This window comes from Artibeus jamaicensis, unplaced genomic scaffold (genome assembly GCF_021234435.1).
Source record: "Artibeus jamaicensis isolate MK-2021 breed Jamaican fruit bat unplaced genomic scaffold, CSHL_Jam_final contig_2790, whole genome shotgun sequence".
Classification (NCBI taxonomy): Eukaryota; Metazoa; Chordata; class Mammalia; order Chiroptera; family Phyllostomidae; genus Artibeus; species Artibeus jamaicensis.
In genome coordinates, this window is record NW_026521616.1 from 399198 (window position 1) to 414463 (window position 15266).

At 47.1% G+C, this 15266-nt stretch overlaps 2 protein-coding genes across 2 annotated transcripts; one reads left to right on the forward strand and one right to left on the reverse strand.

Moving 5' to 3' along the window:
• Positions 1 to 1553: 1553 nt before the first annotated feature.
• Positions 1554 to 9032, forward strand: TMEM97 (transmembrane protein 97). The gene is made up of 3 exons (XM_037162755.2): positions 1554 to 1791; positions 6432 to 6576; positions 7478 to 9032. The coding sequence occupies exons 1-3, from the start codon at positions 1666 to 1668 to the stop codon at positions 7735 to 7737; spliced, it is 531 nt and encodes a 176-aa protein (XP_037018650.2). The 5' UTR covers positions 1554 to 1665; the 3' UTR covers positions 7738 to 9032.
• A 99-nt stretch (positions 9033 to 9131) lies between these two features.
• On the reverse strand, positions 9132 to 15214 carry IFT20 (intraflagellar transport 20). The gene is given in 8 exon segments (XM_037162756.2): positions 9132 to 9531; positions 9985 to 10088; positions 10734 to 10819; positions 11933 to 12061; positions 12221 to 12249; positions 12251 to 12282; positions 12284 to 12454; positions 15097 to 15214. Coding segments are annotated over 7 exon segments (522 nt in total). The 5' UTR covers positions 12344 to 12454; positions 15097 to 15214; the 3' UTR covers positions 9132 to 9449.
• Positions 15215 to 15266: the final 52 nt, after the last annotated feature.

Sequence of the window (15266 nt, forward strand, 5' to 3'; positions counted from 1 at the left end):
CTCCCGATCCAGCTTGAACTGACATCTCTTCGATCACTGTTCAACTCCTCAAAATCACAACTGTCTTTCTGAATGAAGCCCCACCTGGATGAGTCCAACAGCCCTCTTCTGAGCAGGCCTCACAGTGGAGTAGAGCACACAGTTTAGGAGATTGGGACCTCCAGACTAATAGGCACCCAGCTCAGCTGGGTGCTCCACCCTGCCAACAATTTCTCTGTCCTGGGGAGCACAGAGCTCCTCTGACCTAACCCTTCCACTCTCTCCAGTTTCTTGCAGGGGCCCGGAGCCGCATTTCCTGCTCTCTTCCTCCTGTATGGACAACCTCTCCCCTGTCCCAGAAACTTCCAACAGCCTCTAAGCAAGTGAAAGTGCTGTAGTCTCCCTCATCTGAAAATAAGTAAGTCCTCTCTCTGGAGCACATCTCGGTGCAGCTACTGCCCCATCTCTCCCCTTCATAACCAGGTGCCTACTCACCCTGCCTCCACTTCCCGACTTCCTCACTCCTGGCCCTGCTGTCATCTAGCTCCTGCCTCCACCGTGCCACAGCTGCCACGGGGCCACCAGGGGGTACCATTCGGTGTCCTTGACACAGCCGGCCCCACCTCTGTCTCCGTTTTTGACATTACACTCCTGTTGTCCACTTGTACGTCATTTCCCTCCTCCCATGAATCCTGAGGCTGGGCTCCTCTAAGTTCTCTTCCAGGCTCTCTGAAACCAGAATTTCAACTCCCACCAAAATCTAATGCTCACAGATCTTCATCTCCAGACAAGTTCATCCAAATGCCTAGACTTCACTCAGATGTTGCAGGGACTGCTCAGTGTCGACATGGCCATAACCAAAATACCTTCCCTTCAACTCGCTTCTCAGTTTGTGTCCCTCTTATCTGAGAAAGGCAGTCCCACCCATTCCATCCCAGAGCAGACCTGGGTCCAGAATATAAAGATCACTATTTGCTGAATGAATAAATGAATCTTTCATACTCCCTCATTCTCCACAGCCAATCACCAAGACCTGTCAATTTTACCTCCTACTATAACGTTCTGCATCTTTTTAAGTTGAGGCTGGCTGCCTCCTCTGCATGCTTCGGGAGGCTTCCAGAACCCCTAAACTCCGGCCGGACAAAGACCTTGCTCGGTGTTCCCAGGGTCCAAAACTGTCGCACACAGCGCGGATCACAATTCACTGCCCGGAAGGCCGTGGTCTGTGACACTCCCTCTGCCCTGAGGGCTCCAACTCCATAAAAGCCCAAGGCCCAGCACCCTGGAGGCACTCTGTAAGCGCTAAGTGGAGAGAGGGAATGAATGGAGTGAAGGAAAGCGGTCACGGTGAGCAGCCGCCACTAAGCTCCGTGCCCCTAGTCGTGGGCTGTGAAAGGCCGGGCCGGCAGCGGCCCTCCGTGGCACACCCCCTCCGTCCTCACACGCTGCTCGGCCATGAGAAGCCCCTCCCCCGCTCGACTCACACGCTATTCTCTGACGAGCCAATGGACACGCGCTCTTCCTCAGCAGCCAATAGGGGCGGCTGAGGTAGCAGCCGAGAGGGGCGGGGCGAGTGGCCGTGGCTCTGGGAGACAGACAGAACCACGCGAGTGCTTAGGCCTTCTTCCCACGTCTGCGGCCCAGGCGAGTGCATCCTCGGCCCCAACCCTGCCCAGCCAACGGATAATGGGGATTCTGGGCGCCCGGCGCAGCCTGGAGTGGCTGCTGGGCTTCTACTTTCTCTCCCACGTCCCCATCACCCTGCTCTTCGACCTGCAGTCGGTGCTGCCGCGCGATTTCTACCCCATCCAGGTAAGGGCACCGGTCAGTCCCGGCAGCGGGTCGCCGAGTCTGGGACCCGTCTGCGCGCTGCGGTGGTTCCCAGCCTCCCATGACTTCTCTCCGCCCTCGTTCCAGTTCTGCCTCCCTTACCCTCCTTCCTTCCTTAGGTCCTGCCGGTGCTCCGGCCTTCCCTTACCCTTCAACATCTTCCTCGGGATTTTCTTTGTATATCTCAGACTCTTCCCCCAAGTTGCTGGCGACAAACACTTTGTTCCTTGTAAAACCAGTGGTTTCCCGGGTATGTTTACTTCAGGTCAGGAAGCCCGCAACCTAGGTATGTGCCCTGATTGGGGATCACACCTGCAACCTTTTGGTGTATGGGACGTTGCTCCAACCCACTGAACCACCCAGCCAGGGCACATCTGCAAACTGTTTTACCAAGTAAGTAACATTCACAGGTTCTAGGGATTAGGGCGTGAATATTTGGGGGAGACATTATTCAACCTACAACACAGGCCCTGGTAGTAATACACACTCTTTCTAAACAGGTCATCAAAGCTCTGCATTAGCCATTAGTTGCCTTGAAGAGATGTCTGGTTTTTTCAAAGTCTGCATGGCCAACAGAACTCAGGCCGGCGGCCTGTTTACAATCTGTTATGTTAAGAGTCCTTTTAATATTAGACAAACATGTTACTCCAGATTATTCCAGACTTAACAGCTGTTGGTTTCTTTATCCTTTCTGAATGTTCCATTCCCACAAGTCCTTGCTCACCACACACACACAAAAGAAAACAATTAAAATGTGTCCAGCATGACGACCCCATTTATATTTTTCAGCCTTATTTAATGTTGACTTATTGTAAAAGGTCAAGGGCCAATGCAGGTAGGATCTGGCCAGAAACTCTGTGTGTGTGTGTGTGTATCTTAGTGTGTGATGCTGTTTTGAAGGCATTTGAAACATGGACATCCTGGCTTGGAAGGCCTGTTGTTTCTAGTTGTTCTTGCTCTAGGGCGGCAAATGATACTTTAGTTGCTTCTCTGGGTAAAATAGTGTGATATGATAGCCTTCAGTTATTCTCAGATTCTCCTTGAAAATATGCCAACACTTAACATCTGTTGTTTTTTTTCTCCTTAAATAGAAGGAATTTTTCCCTAGAACTAAAATGCCCACATATTTGGGCTAAAACTTGCAAATTAAATCTTTCTTAGTTCGAACCAGAGCAACACTTAGAAAAACTATAATGAAACAGTAAGAATTAGTTTGGATTAGAACAGCGAATTCCAACCAGTGTGCAGCAAGAGATAAAAAAAAAGATTTTTTTTTTTTAGCTCTGACTGCTGAGGCTCAGTGAATGGAGTGCCCATCTGAGAACTGAAAGAAAGGTTGCTGGTTCAATTCCTGCTTGGGACACATGCCTGGGTTGTGAGTCAGGTCCCCAGTTGGGGGTGGGTGAGAAGCCACCGATGTATCTCTCAAATATCAATGTTTCTCTCTTCCCCTTGCTCTAAAGATAAATAAAATCTTTAAAATTTTTAATTGATTTTTGAGAGAGAGACACTGATATGTTGTTCCACTTATTTATGTATTCAATTGGTTGATTCTCGTATGTGTCCTGATTGGAGATCAAACGTGTAACCTTGATGTATTGGGATGACTCTCTAACCAACTGAACTACCTGGCCAGGGCCAAAAAATTTTAAAACATGCAATACCAAACTAATTCAGTCAGGGGCACAGACCTCTTTTCCTTTAGACTGTCAAATAAATAACAGTAGCCCTGGCTGGAATGGCTCCGTGGATTCAGTGCCGGGCTGCAAACTGAAAGGTTGCCAGTTTGATTCCCTGTCAGGCCACAGGCCTGGGTTGCAGGCCAGGTCCCCAGTTAGGGGGGGTGTGAGACGCAACCAATTAATGTTTTTCTCCCTCCTTCTCGCTCCCTTCCCCTCTCCCTAAAAATAAATAAATAAATAAAATCTTATTAAGAAACCAACAAGAAATGACAATAGCCAACACAACAATTGCCATCTAGTGTGAGTGAATCAAAATTATAACTATTTTTTTTGTCAGTTGGCAGAAAATATATTTTTGGTGCATCACCAAATTGCAGTGATTAGTTTATGTGTGATGTGAGATGAAAAAGGTAGAAAATCGCTGGGTTAGAACTTGGAGAGAATGGGAAGCAATTTGAGTATCATTTGAGGCTGGGTAGCATTGCTTCTCTTAAAATAAGGAAAACAGGCAGCATCTGGGTCTGAAATCAGTCTGTGCTCTCATTCTAAGCCAGAGCAATGCAAAATTGTTTAGCAGCTCCTGGTTTAGAATCCCGCGAACACAGGCCCAGCTGAGTATTTTTAATGGATAACAGTGCTAAGTTGAGTCCACTGTGACTCAGGTATAAATGGAAACAGTTTTACTACCTTTTGGCGGGGGAGTCTTATTACCTAATAAGAAAAGTTCTTGCCCTGGCTGGTCTGGCTGTGTGGATTGAACATCAGCCTGCAAAACAAAAGGTTTCTGGTTCCATTCTCAGTCAGGGCACATGCCTGGGTTGTGGGCCATGTTCCCTGTTGGGAGTGTGCAAAAAGCAACCAATTGATGTTTCACTCTCACATCAGTGTTTCTCTCCCTCTCTTTCTCTCTCCTCCTGCTCTTTCTAAAAAGAAATAAAATCTTCAAAAAAAAAAAGAATAGTTCTTATTAATGAGCAGTCGCATGTCAAGGTGTTAATAGGATTAAACTCAAACCTCTCCAAATATATATTAATTACAATCAATCTAGTAACTTCAGTGCTAGTCATTGTTCCAGAGACTGTATGTATTAGCTGGTTTTATCTTGCCAACTGTGCAGCAGGTTCCATGATTGCAGTGGAACCAAACTTAGCGAGATTAAGTGCTTGGTCTGGAGCCGGCACACCGGTCCAGGCGCTCTGCCACCAGGGCCCACGCTCTGCTTCACTCCGCTAAGGGCCTGTGCCTTGCCTTCCACCAGCCTTCCTTCTGGCATCAGGTGAGCTGTTAGGAGACAGTGAGCAGGTGGTTGTGTCCTAATTGATTACAAGAACAGGCTGACTATTTTAAATTTTACTAATCTCATCATGCAGCCTTTAGAGATTATAGCACTGTAGAAATCTACCTGGATTTATGAAATAGGAGGACCAGAGAGCCTGGATACAAACTGAATAGAAAAGGAAGTTGACATGAACCAGAATGCCTTTTAAATTCTGCAGTAAATGTTTTAAAGTAAAGCTAGGGAAAAAATCTTCAAAAACCACTTAGTCCAAGTTGCTTGTTTTACAGGTGAGGAAATAGAGCCCAGAAGAGGTGCAGTGACCTAACCTTTATGAATATTTTCTACATTACTGCCTGAAAAGTGCCCAGAAGGAAGCTAAGGGTATTGCCGTAAATTTAAATTTCAAGTCAAGTACAGATTAAGAACTCACTTGGTCAATACATTGGTTATGCAGCCAGATCCTTTCTGAAGTTAATGTGCCAACAGAATGTTGTCTCTAGGTAAACACTTAAAGCTCACTCACAGCAGTGAGGCCTCTATTTAACAATATTGAGCCTTTATCTTTTGATTAAAAATTAACAGGAAAAGTATCTTTGGATTTTCCATTATAAGCCATATTTTTACTTTGGAAGTTGCCTTTATTTATCGTAATATAAAGACATATTTGGCTTTGAAGGCGGATGTGTCCAGATAGTGACGTTTCCAGGAGGTTCAATGCAATAGACCTTCATGTGAGGATTCCTGAGCTTCGTCTGGGCTCCTTTAAAAGCCTCCAGCCCTCTTACTTCCTCTCTCTGCTTGTAGCCAGGTCAGCATGGATCTGTATCTTTTGATTTCACAGCATAATTATGACGGTGGGGCCCAAGCTAGAATACGGCTGCCGTCTCAAGCTTTGCCAGAGCCTAGAAGCTATATAGTTTGTGGTTTGGGGAAGAGCCTGTTCTACAGATATCCTACAGGTCTAAAAGAAAAAACCTTGAGAACTAGGAAGTTAAGAATGATAAGGAACTTGAGGTTTGGGGATTATTTAAATTGTCTAAAATTGGCCCTGGTTGGGTGCTGGCCTGCAAACCAAAGGGTCGCTGGTTCAGTTCCCGGCCAGGGCACATGCCTGGGTTGTGGGCTGTGTCCCCAGTGGGGGACGAATGAGAGGCACCCACACATGAAGTGCCAGATATTGCTTTTGACAATGGGCAGCACATCTACATAAGGGTTATCATGGAGTCACAACTGCTGGGTAGCACAAAGGTCCTGGAAGAGCTGAGGAAAGCTTGGAGAAGCTACCATTTGAGTTAGATCTAGTCAGTTTTTACTTATTTACTTATTTTTAGAGAGGGGGAAGGGAAGGAGAAAGAGCACAAGGGAAACATCAATGTGTGATGGCCTCTGGTACACCCCCAACTGGGGACCTGCGGGTGCCCTGATGGGGAATTGAACCAGCGACCCTTTAGTTTGCAGGTCAGCACTCAGTCCACTGAGCCACATCAGCCATGGCGTGAGTTTTTATTAAATGACCATCTCGGCTACACCTCAAAAGCCAGCTGGGTGTGCCATCTGCTGCCAAGGGGGTTGGGTAAGGAAAGACTCTTCTAGTGGGTTGGAGCTGCCGAGCCTGTCCCTGCCAAGTGGTTGTATTCATTGTGATCTTTATCTTTTTCCAGCTGAGAAACCTGCTGAAGTGGTACACTAAAGAGTTCAAAGACCCTCTGATGCAGTACCCCCCAGTATGGTTTAAATCCTTCCTGTTTGGTGAGCTTGTGTTTCAGCTGCCTTTCTTTCCCATTGCGACATACGCCTTCTTCAAAGGTTGGTAAATGGTGGGGAAATCGCATTTTTGCTCTGAAATCAGGTCCCAGAAATCTTACGGGAAAGTTATCTCCCAAGGAGAGAGGAGTGGTTCCTGCACTTGTGTGAGGGTGACAGAGGATCTGGTTGGTGGGAGTGGCCAGGACAGCTCCTCTAAAGGGACTTCAGTGTGGCTCCACTCACGCCTGAGGTCAGCGGGCTGCATGACTGCCTCCGCCCATGGGCATCTCTCAGACGTGGGGAACCTGAGACTACTGAAAGACTGACCTTGTTGCTTTTTCTTTCTTTTTTTTTAATCACTGAATTTTTCTTTTATCAGTGGCTTTTATTTTTCTGCCTTAGGTAGTAGAATAAGCGGTAGCATCAAGCTAATTCCTAAAAGGCTTAACTTCTTATTTAAAAATTATTCTTACAGTGTCCCCATTTGACTGATGCTTTTATAAAGAAGGTGGTCATACCTACGAACCTGGTAACTAAGCTTGTACAGCTTATTTCCCACCGGAGCCTCCCAAACCCATCTACTGGCAGCATCGACTGATCTTCTCACCTACATATGCTGTGATTACTTAACAGATGCCACTGGCCACACCCCCCACCCACACATTTAGACCAAACAGGTTTAACTTTTACTGGCCTAGAGTTTTTCTGAATGAAAGTCCAACCCCCCCACCCTTGGTTCTTTGGCAGTCAGTGTGTTAGGGCCCCGCTGTCACGTGAATTTGCGCAGTTAGGCAGCATTAGAACACATCTGTTTCTAATGGTCCATTTGTTTCCACCTAGAAAAGGAGGTGGAATGATTCAGCTGAAGGGAGCAGGCAGAGACAACATGGGGAAGGTCATGGGCACCCTGCAGTCAAGAGCAGACCTAATGCTTCTCTCTCTCTTCCCCCGACCACTTCAGGAGGCTGCAAGTGGATCCGCACCCCTGCGATCATCTACTCGGTCCACACCATGACAAGTCTAATTCCCATTCTCTCCACACTTCTATGGGAGGATTTCTCGAAGACCAGTGCTTTTAAAGGGCAAGGACCAAAGACTTTTCACGAACGACTAGTCCTCATGTGTGTCTATGCCCCCTACTTTCTGATCCCTCTTATGCTTCTGCTTTTCATGTTGCGGAGCCCCTACTACAGGTATGAGGAGAAAAGAAAGAAAAAATGAGAGCAAGAACTACTGGCCCAGCAGAGAGATGCCCACAGGACAGTTCCCTGTTGGACCCAGTACAAGGAAAACTGCTCAGAACCCACGTCTTCAGTAGCATTTGAAACATACGGGCAGCAGGAGCCACATCAAACCATCACCTTCTAAGGGCACCAGCACAGATCGATCACCTGAGGGTGGGCAGGGGGTGTGGGCTTGGTAATAGGGAAGTGGTGCCAAGTATTTCACTATGTGCCCGGGTTCCACTGCAGAATTACTAACAGCAGCACCAGACCGGAAACTGGATAAACTGCTAAGAAACACGTCCTGCTCGGCATCTTCATGCATCACTTGGTCCACAATATACATGTGACTGATCCCTTGACTCATGATTCCATTCCATCACTATTCATTAGCAGAATGCACAGTGGGATGTTTTGGGGCATTTTTAAGTTTGAAATTATGCCTCTTTAATATTCATTAAAAACTATTTCTTGCCCCCACCCTGCTGGGTAGGGGGCAGCAGGAGAAAGTAATCTGATTCTACAAGAAGTTTAAACTTAAGTGTTCCTTAAGGTTCAGCCCTGGCATGACTTTCAGTCAATAATGGACAAAACTAGATGTCTTGCTCCTGTCTTAAACAGCATCCAAGGAGGAGAGATTTTTTTTAAAGTCTTGTTTATCCACTTGCCAAACCGTAATCCTATATTTTTACCTACCACGTGACAGAAGTTTCCTTCCTCTGAGGTCTGGTGTCTCAAACCCGATCTGAAAGTATGCTTCCTCCTGAGTAACTTCACCTGTGCAGACCGTTCCATCGCATCCGAACGGGCCAGCGGGCCTGGCATGTCCAGTGTGTGCACAGAGAGCGTCTCCACGTCAGTGCCTGCTGTTCTGTTAGCTTTCTCTGAATTCGTACTCAAGGCTAACTCCAAAAAGTGAAAATAAACCCTGTCTGGTGTGGCTCAGTGGATTGAGTGCTGGACTGCAAAGCAAAGGGTCCCTGGTTCCATTCCCCGTCAGGGCACATAACTAAGTTGCGGCCGGGTCCCCAGTGTGGGGCATGTGAGAGGCAACGACACACTGATATTTCTCCCCCTTTCTTCCTCCCTTCCCCTCTTTGAAAATAAAAACCTTTTTTAAAAAAATAAAATTAAATTAAAAAAATAAAACTTGTGAACACATAGAGACAGCAGTAGAAATTGGGATGGTCCCAGTTCTGTCTTTGCCTTTCTGCTCATACATTGTATTGTTCTAATGGTTGGGAGTATCATGTGACTCGTGTCCAGTCCAAATAAAGGTAGCTGCTGACCACTGCCTGGTTTGTTTTGTGGGCTAGGGAGGGGCTTGAGTCCAAGGTTCTATTATAAGGCATTAAGTGTACATTTTAAGGGCACCGCAGGAAAAGAGGTAGATAAGCCATTTGAAAACAATTTATTGCTTTTTCTTCCAAAGATTTATAAACTTACAAAAAAAATCAACGTTTACAGACTTTCTCAGACAAAGAATGCAAGAGGTGGAAACCTGGGCCGCTGTGGTCACCAGGTGTTCACCAGATCCGCACAGGCATCTGGAACAAGCCCCCCCAGATTTGTTTCATTGCCTTCAGAGGCGCTGCCCTCCTTATGGAGGGCCGCCTCTCGAATGACACAGTAGGTCATTAGTCAGAGTCACTGGAATGGTACAGAGGTTTTTGTTTTTTTGCCCTCCTGCTATAAAATGAAATTTTCAGTTCACTTCTGAAAAATAAATTGGTCAATAAATTCGTTTTGTTCTGCTTCTACTTTACACAAAGCTTCATATTCAACCCGATACCTGAAAAACAAAATTGTTAGAAGCCCTAAAAATGGATGAAATAAACTATGCACTTAATTCTTCTAGAGAAGAATACAGGTGATTTAAACGACTGAGAAACGGCGTTAGTGTGGAATGCAGTAGTTAGGACCGGCAGAGAGGATCATATGTGCAAAGCCCTGCACAGGCCCACGCGTGACGGACCTTCAGCCCTGACAGTGCTCCCGGAGCCAGCCAGCCAACTCCGCGCATGCTCATTACTTGGCGCTCGTGCTCCCACCAACTACAGATGTTTTGACATTGGCACATTTTCTTTTTCCTCCCCATCAAATGTAATTTCATTTTTTAAATCTCCAAATTAGGACAAGTGACACTGTTCCTGGGAGAAGGATGATAAAAGAACGAGGACCAGAGCGGACTGGTAAGAAGGAAAAGGAGAACTGTAGTTGAGAGACCCCGCTTTACCTAACTTACCTTTCGAGCTGCATTTTCTTTTCTGCTATTAGTGCTTGGAGTTGCTGCTGTTGGGCTTCCCTCTGCTTTGCTATAGATTTGAGCAAATTCCGAGCACCAATGGCCTAGAAAAACAGTGTCACCACAGAAGGTCACGGCTTCATTAAAACCACCTTCAGCACTCAGTCCTCGACTGTGTAAGGGCCATTTGGGGGCTACCTCACTGCCCAGCGGGAAAAGGCTGAGCCCCAGAGCTTTGGGAGAAAGGAATAGGATTCACCTTCTGACTCCGAAGTGGGAACTGGTCTGGAGCTCGGAGGCAGACCTAGGGGTGTCCCCAGAGTGTGGCACACATGTGTTCAGTGCCCCTTTGGGTGTGTCACTTAGCTTTGTGTCCTTTGCCAAGTCATCTCTACTCCACACACCTTCACCTCTTCATTTATAAAATAAGGATAAAACCATGTATGTCCGTGGTGATGTCAAGATTAAAGGAAATGATGGCTGAAAATGTACTGCCATGTAGAGGTCAACAGTAGGCTAACTGGACCAGGAACCGTTGTTTTAAAAAAACTGAGATAACTGACATGTAATTTTCGGGTATGCAACATAATGAGTTAATACCGGTACGGAAAATGCCATTTAAAATCTTGTTTTAATGAAAAGACTCCCCCTCCCTCCCTCCACACAGAAAAGTCAAGGGGGCAGAAGGATGACAGACTGGTAACCAGGGCCCCAGGCCAAGACCGAGATTAAACACATGCTGATCTTACCTTCATCTTCTCATTTTCTGCTTCTTTTGCGAGTTGATCAACAAGCTCAATTAAACCACCAACTATTTTCTGAAATTGGCCAATTTCTTTTAGGGAAAGAAAAAAATGTTTTTATTGTGTCAGTGTCATGGCTGTCCCTTAGCATTCCCTTTCAGCAAGACGGCAGAACTAACTGCCCTTCCGAATTTGTGTCAAAGCAATTTGTGCCTGTTGGCTGAAGCCTGCCACCCTCGGTCTGAACCTAGGGATGAGGAGCTGGGTGTCCAGAGTAGCCCGGGGAGCTCTGGGATCTTGAGTGCCCACTGAGCCAGCCGGTTGCTGTCACATCAGGCTGGAGGCTCCCGGTGGGCCCGTTCTGTGGATGGACCCCATCCTACTTTCCCAGGAGTGATAGGAGACACAAAGGGCCACGTTCACGAAAGGACTTCCTCAGGACAGAAACACTGCATCTTAGTTAACGGTGGGGTGGCAGCTGTCCACTCGTGGCCACAGCGAATAAAGAGCTCAAAGCATTTAAGTGCTTAATCTCCCATTCCCTTTTTTTCAGTATCCGTGGGTAAGGCAGAAGCCCATTCCACTGAGGAGTAAACTAAGACCCAGAGAGGCGGCCCGCAGGACTCGCCCTACCTCTCATCAGGAGGCTCAGAAACCCCACTCCAGCTGGAGCTGCTCTATATTCACTGCCACTGGGCTGGCTTGGCTGCTGGAACGGGGGGTATCCTGGGTCTCTCTGGTTAAAAAATGACTAAACGAGGTCTGTTGAGCTGCTTCTAGAGACTCCAGTTAATCAACTTCCACTCCCAATACAAATAAGCCTACCGCTGAGAATACAATTTCTCCCAAGAAATCAAATCATCAGTATATAACTATTTCCCACCCCCAAGCCATAGTTCTACCTCCAAGAAGTTTAAGGTTCCTGAGAGCAAAAAACTCAAAGATAGGGTTATCTCCAAAAATACCCCTCCTCTCTGCATCCCAGTGTCTGTTTTGATTAGTGCTCCGTGTGGGACCACATGAGAGCATAAGGGCACACAGGTCAGGCGGATGGCACACGGGAACCCCCAGAGCCTGGGCCCGACCTCCAGGAGCCGGCAGCTCCATTCTGGCAGGGCCAAGAGCAACGGTTGGGAGGTCAGGGTGTGGCACAGCTGAAATAGCTCAAAGCTGAGTGGCAACATGCCTTCCCAAATGATACTCACTGTCCACAAAGTCCTTGCACTCTTCCTTGAGTTCTATGGTCTGCTGGGTAACCTCTGGGTCCAACACCCGCAGCTTGTTCAGCTCATCGAAGTGCAGCCCTGCTTCACTGAGGATGTCCTTGGCCATTGCTGAAAAGAAACCAACCCTGACACCTGATCACTTCCCAGCCACCCAAGGAAATGCCTGCTTCCAGCTCAACCCCACTCTTGCCCCTAGACACCAATACCAGAAACCCAGAAGTTCCGAAGGCTCCCCCACCCCTCTGCCTCCGCCTTTCTAAGCCTCACCTGTTTCCCTTCCAGCTTCTCTAGAGAAGATCTGCTCTGAAAGAAGGACAGTGGCAGCCAGGAGGAGGTGTCATAGGAGCAAGGGTCAGCAAAGAATAAAGTCCAGTTGCTCGTCACAGGCATCGTTCATTCAACACACATTTCTTGAGTGCCTAGTACATGCCAACTTTGCTAGATGTTGGGGGTACAGAGATGAGTGCAACATGGTACCGGCCCTGGAGAAGCACAGTTTAGCTGGAGGAAGACAGACATGTAAACTGAAAAATTATACTGTTAAGTGCTTTTACAGAAATATCACTAAAGCGCTAGAGGAAAACAGAGCACTTAACTTGGGGTGAGGAAGCTGACATTTAAACTAAGTTGTCAGGCAAGCCATAAGCATATTTATTTATCCCGAGTTATATACTCAAAAGGACACAAAGAAGCTTTTCAAATACAATACTGTATTAACACAAAAAGCAAGTAAAAGAAAAAACCAGAGTGAATTAAATATTAGGCTTAAAAAATAAGAAACCAAGAATATTACCCAAAATGTATGCCACAGGACTCTACACTTGCCTGAACTGGGATCCAAAGTTGGGTCAGTCTATTTCTAGCAGAAAACACAAAAAGGAATGACCTATCAGCCACGAGGTTTCAAGCAGGGAAGTCGGGGAAGGCATTCCAAGCAGACGGAGCAGCCCGAACGGAGCCCGAAGCCACTGAAAGGGCCTATCCTGTCTAGAAAAATGGAAGGACAAAGGATGACCCCTGGCTGGTGTGGCTCAGTGGACTGAGTGCCAGAAATCTGGACTTATATATCAAATCTGATTGTTAAAGGAAAGCATCCAACTGAAAATTTTAAAGTAAGGGAAAAAAACACACCCAACTCTGTGTGGGCTAATTAATGCACGTCTACAGGCCGTCTGTATGTGACTGTGGCCCAGAGCCTTTGGCCTCCCTGGAATCCACTGAAGTAAGTAGGCTGGCATCTTCCTCTTGAAACATTTTAATCCCCCAGAGCTCCTTATGATCAGGCTTTTTCCCATCCAAGTACTAACCAGGCCTGACCCTGCTCAGCTTACGAGGTCAGTCAAGATCAGGAGTCTTCAGGGTGTTATTGTTATGGCTGTGGACTGATCAGGCTTTTTAAAAAAAGATTTGTTTTCCAACTTGTTACATGTACAGGTATAGTCTGAGCATTTAACACGTATTGGGCCATTAATCCGACCAACTGCTCTATGAAGTTTCATGTAACCTGAGGGAGCAAACACTTTCTTCAACTTTCACTCCCTTCCCTGAGAGCATGTATTTATTCAGAAACCTGCTCTGGCCTTGGCTGGTCAGTGAATTGAGCACTGGCCTGGAAACCAGAGTCACCGGTTCAATTCCCAGTCAGGGCATATGCCTGGGTTGCGGGCCAGGTCCCCGGTTAGGGGCGCTCAAGAAGCAACCACACATTGACGTTTCTCTCCCTCTCTCTTCCTTCCTTTCTGTAAAAATAAATAAATAAAAATTTTAAAAAAAGAATGGAGCTCCCCCCACATACTATAAAAAAAGAAAGAAAGAAGCCTGCTCTGGAGATAGAGTAATAAAGAAAATGCTTTGATGCTCCAGTTCCTGACCAGCACACAGATATTAACAAACTGGGGTAACAATATGAGGGAAAGCTCATGGTGCTAGGTGAAGCTGCAGCATGAGGACATAATACTGATGGGGACAGGGATGTCAACAAAAAGCAAGTGACACTTAAGTTGAGACCTAAAAGATGTCCCAAAAGTTTGCCAAGTGAAGGAAGGAAGAAGGCAGGAATCCAGGCAGAAGGTAAAGTATGTGTGAATATTCTGAGGCTATAATGAAACAAACGCACAAGAACCAAAAAGCCAATGTGGCTGAAACAGTGAGCAAGTGTGGGGGAGCGCCAGGGACGGATGAGGCTGGATGGGGAGGCTAGAGCTGGCTGGACCATGAAGGGTCCTGAAAGATGCAGTAATGAGCTTGGATTTTGTCAAAGCAGTTATGGGCTGCAGTGGATTCTCAGCAGAGTGACATAATCAGATTTGTCTTTTAGAGAGATCATGCTGACCCAGGACGGAGAACAGTTCGGAGGAACAGGAGTGTGGGGCTATTCCTATCTTGTTCATCACTGTAACCCTACCATCTGGCATGGGAACTGAACACAACTGGCACTCAGTAATTGTGGAATGAATGACTGTGAAAACAGAGGAGGTAATTACAGTAACCAAGGCTTAGGGCTGCAGAAAAGTTTTCCAATTTGAGATGTTTTGTAAGTCAGTTGTTCGGATTTAGTAAACAATTGATTGAATGTAGTAGGGGTTTGGGGATGAGTGAAGGAAACAGGCAGACAAGATTCCCATGTTTCTGGCTTGACACAACTGTATGTCTGAATGAGATGGGTAAGACCAGAGGAGGAGTGGAAAGAGAGGCTTCCCAGCTGACTATCAGATTCTCCCAACTACCCCCACACGCGCGCCTGCGCATCAGAGAAACACCGGGCACAAAAGCCAGACGGAGCTCCCTGGAGATGAGGGCAGTGACACCCTCTCCGTCCTGGCTCTCCTAGATCCACGCTAGGCACTATGAGCAGGCTCCATTGTTAAAGTGTGGGGACGGGCACTAGACCAGAAGTTAGAAAGATGTGGATGACGGAACTGGCTGTCTTCACTACCTAAACTCCTTGGTCTGAGAAGTAGTTTCCTAAGATCGTTGCGAGCATCAACGTGTCAAGTTCCAGGCCCAAACTGCGTGTAGTACAGCTCCCAGAGAGTCGGGCGAAATTTCCACGTTTCTGGAACTGCCTTTCCTCGATGCGCGAGCCTGTCCGGTCCGTCTCGCCCCGGGCCCACCCGCGTCCCCTGACCCGAGTCACGGCCTACCTTTCAACCCCGTAGCGGCGGCGCGCTGCAACCCGGACTGATGTCGGCAGGTAGCTTGTCTTTCCGGTCCCCTACAGCTGGACTGGCCAGCCAGACCTAGCCGCTGCCACGGCTACACGACCTGTTTACACAGAACGTCACTACTTGACACCGGAAGTATTTAAACCGAT

Excerpts from the sequence above, each read along its gene's own strand:
- TMEM97 (XM_037162755.2), top strand. The coding sequence starts at position 1,666 with ATGGGGATTCTGGGCGCCCGGCGCAGCCTGGAGTGGCTGCTGGGCTTC. Across the intron at positions 1,792-6,431 it reads GCGATTTCTACCCCATCCAG|CTGAGAAACCTGCTGAAGTG; the intron begins GTAAGGGCACCG and ends ATCTTTTTCCAG. Across the intron at positions 6,577-7,477 it reads GACATACGCCTTCTTCAAAG|GAGGCTGCAAGTGGATCCGC; the intron begins GTTGGTAAATGG and ends CGACCACTTCAG.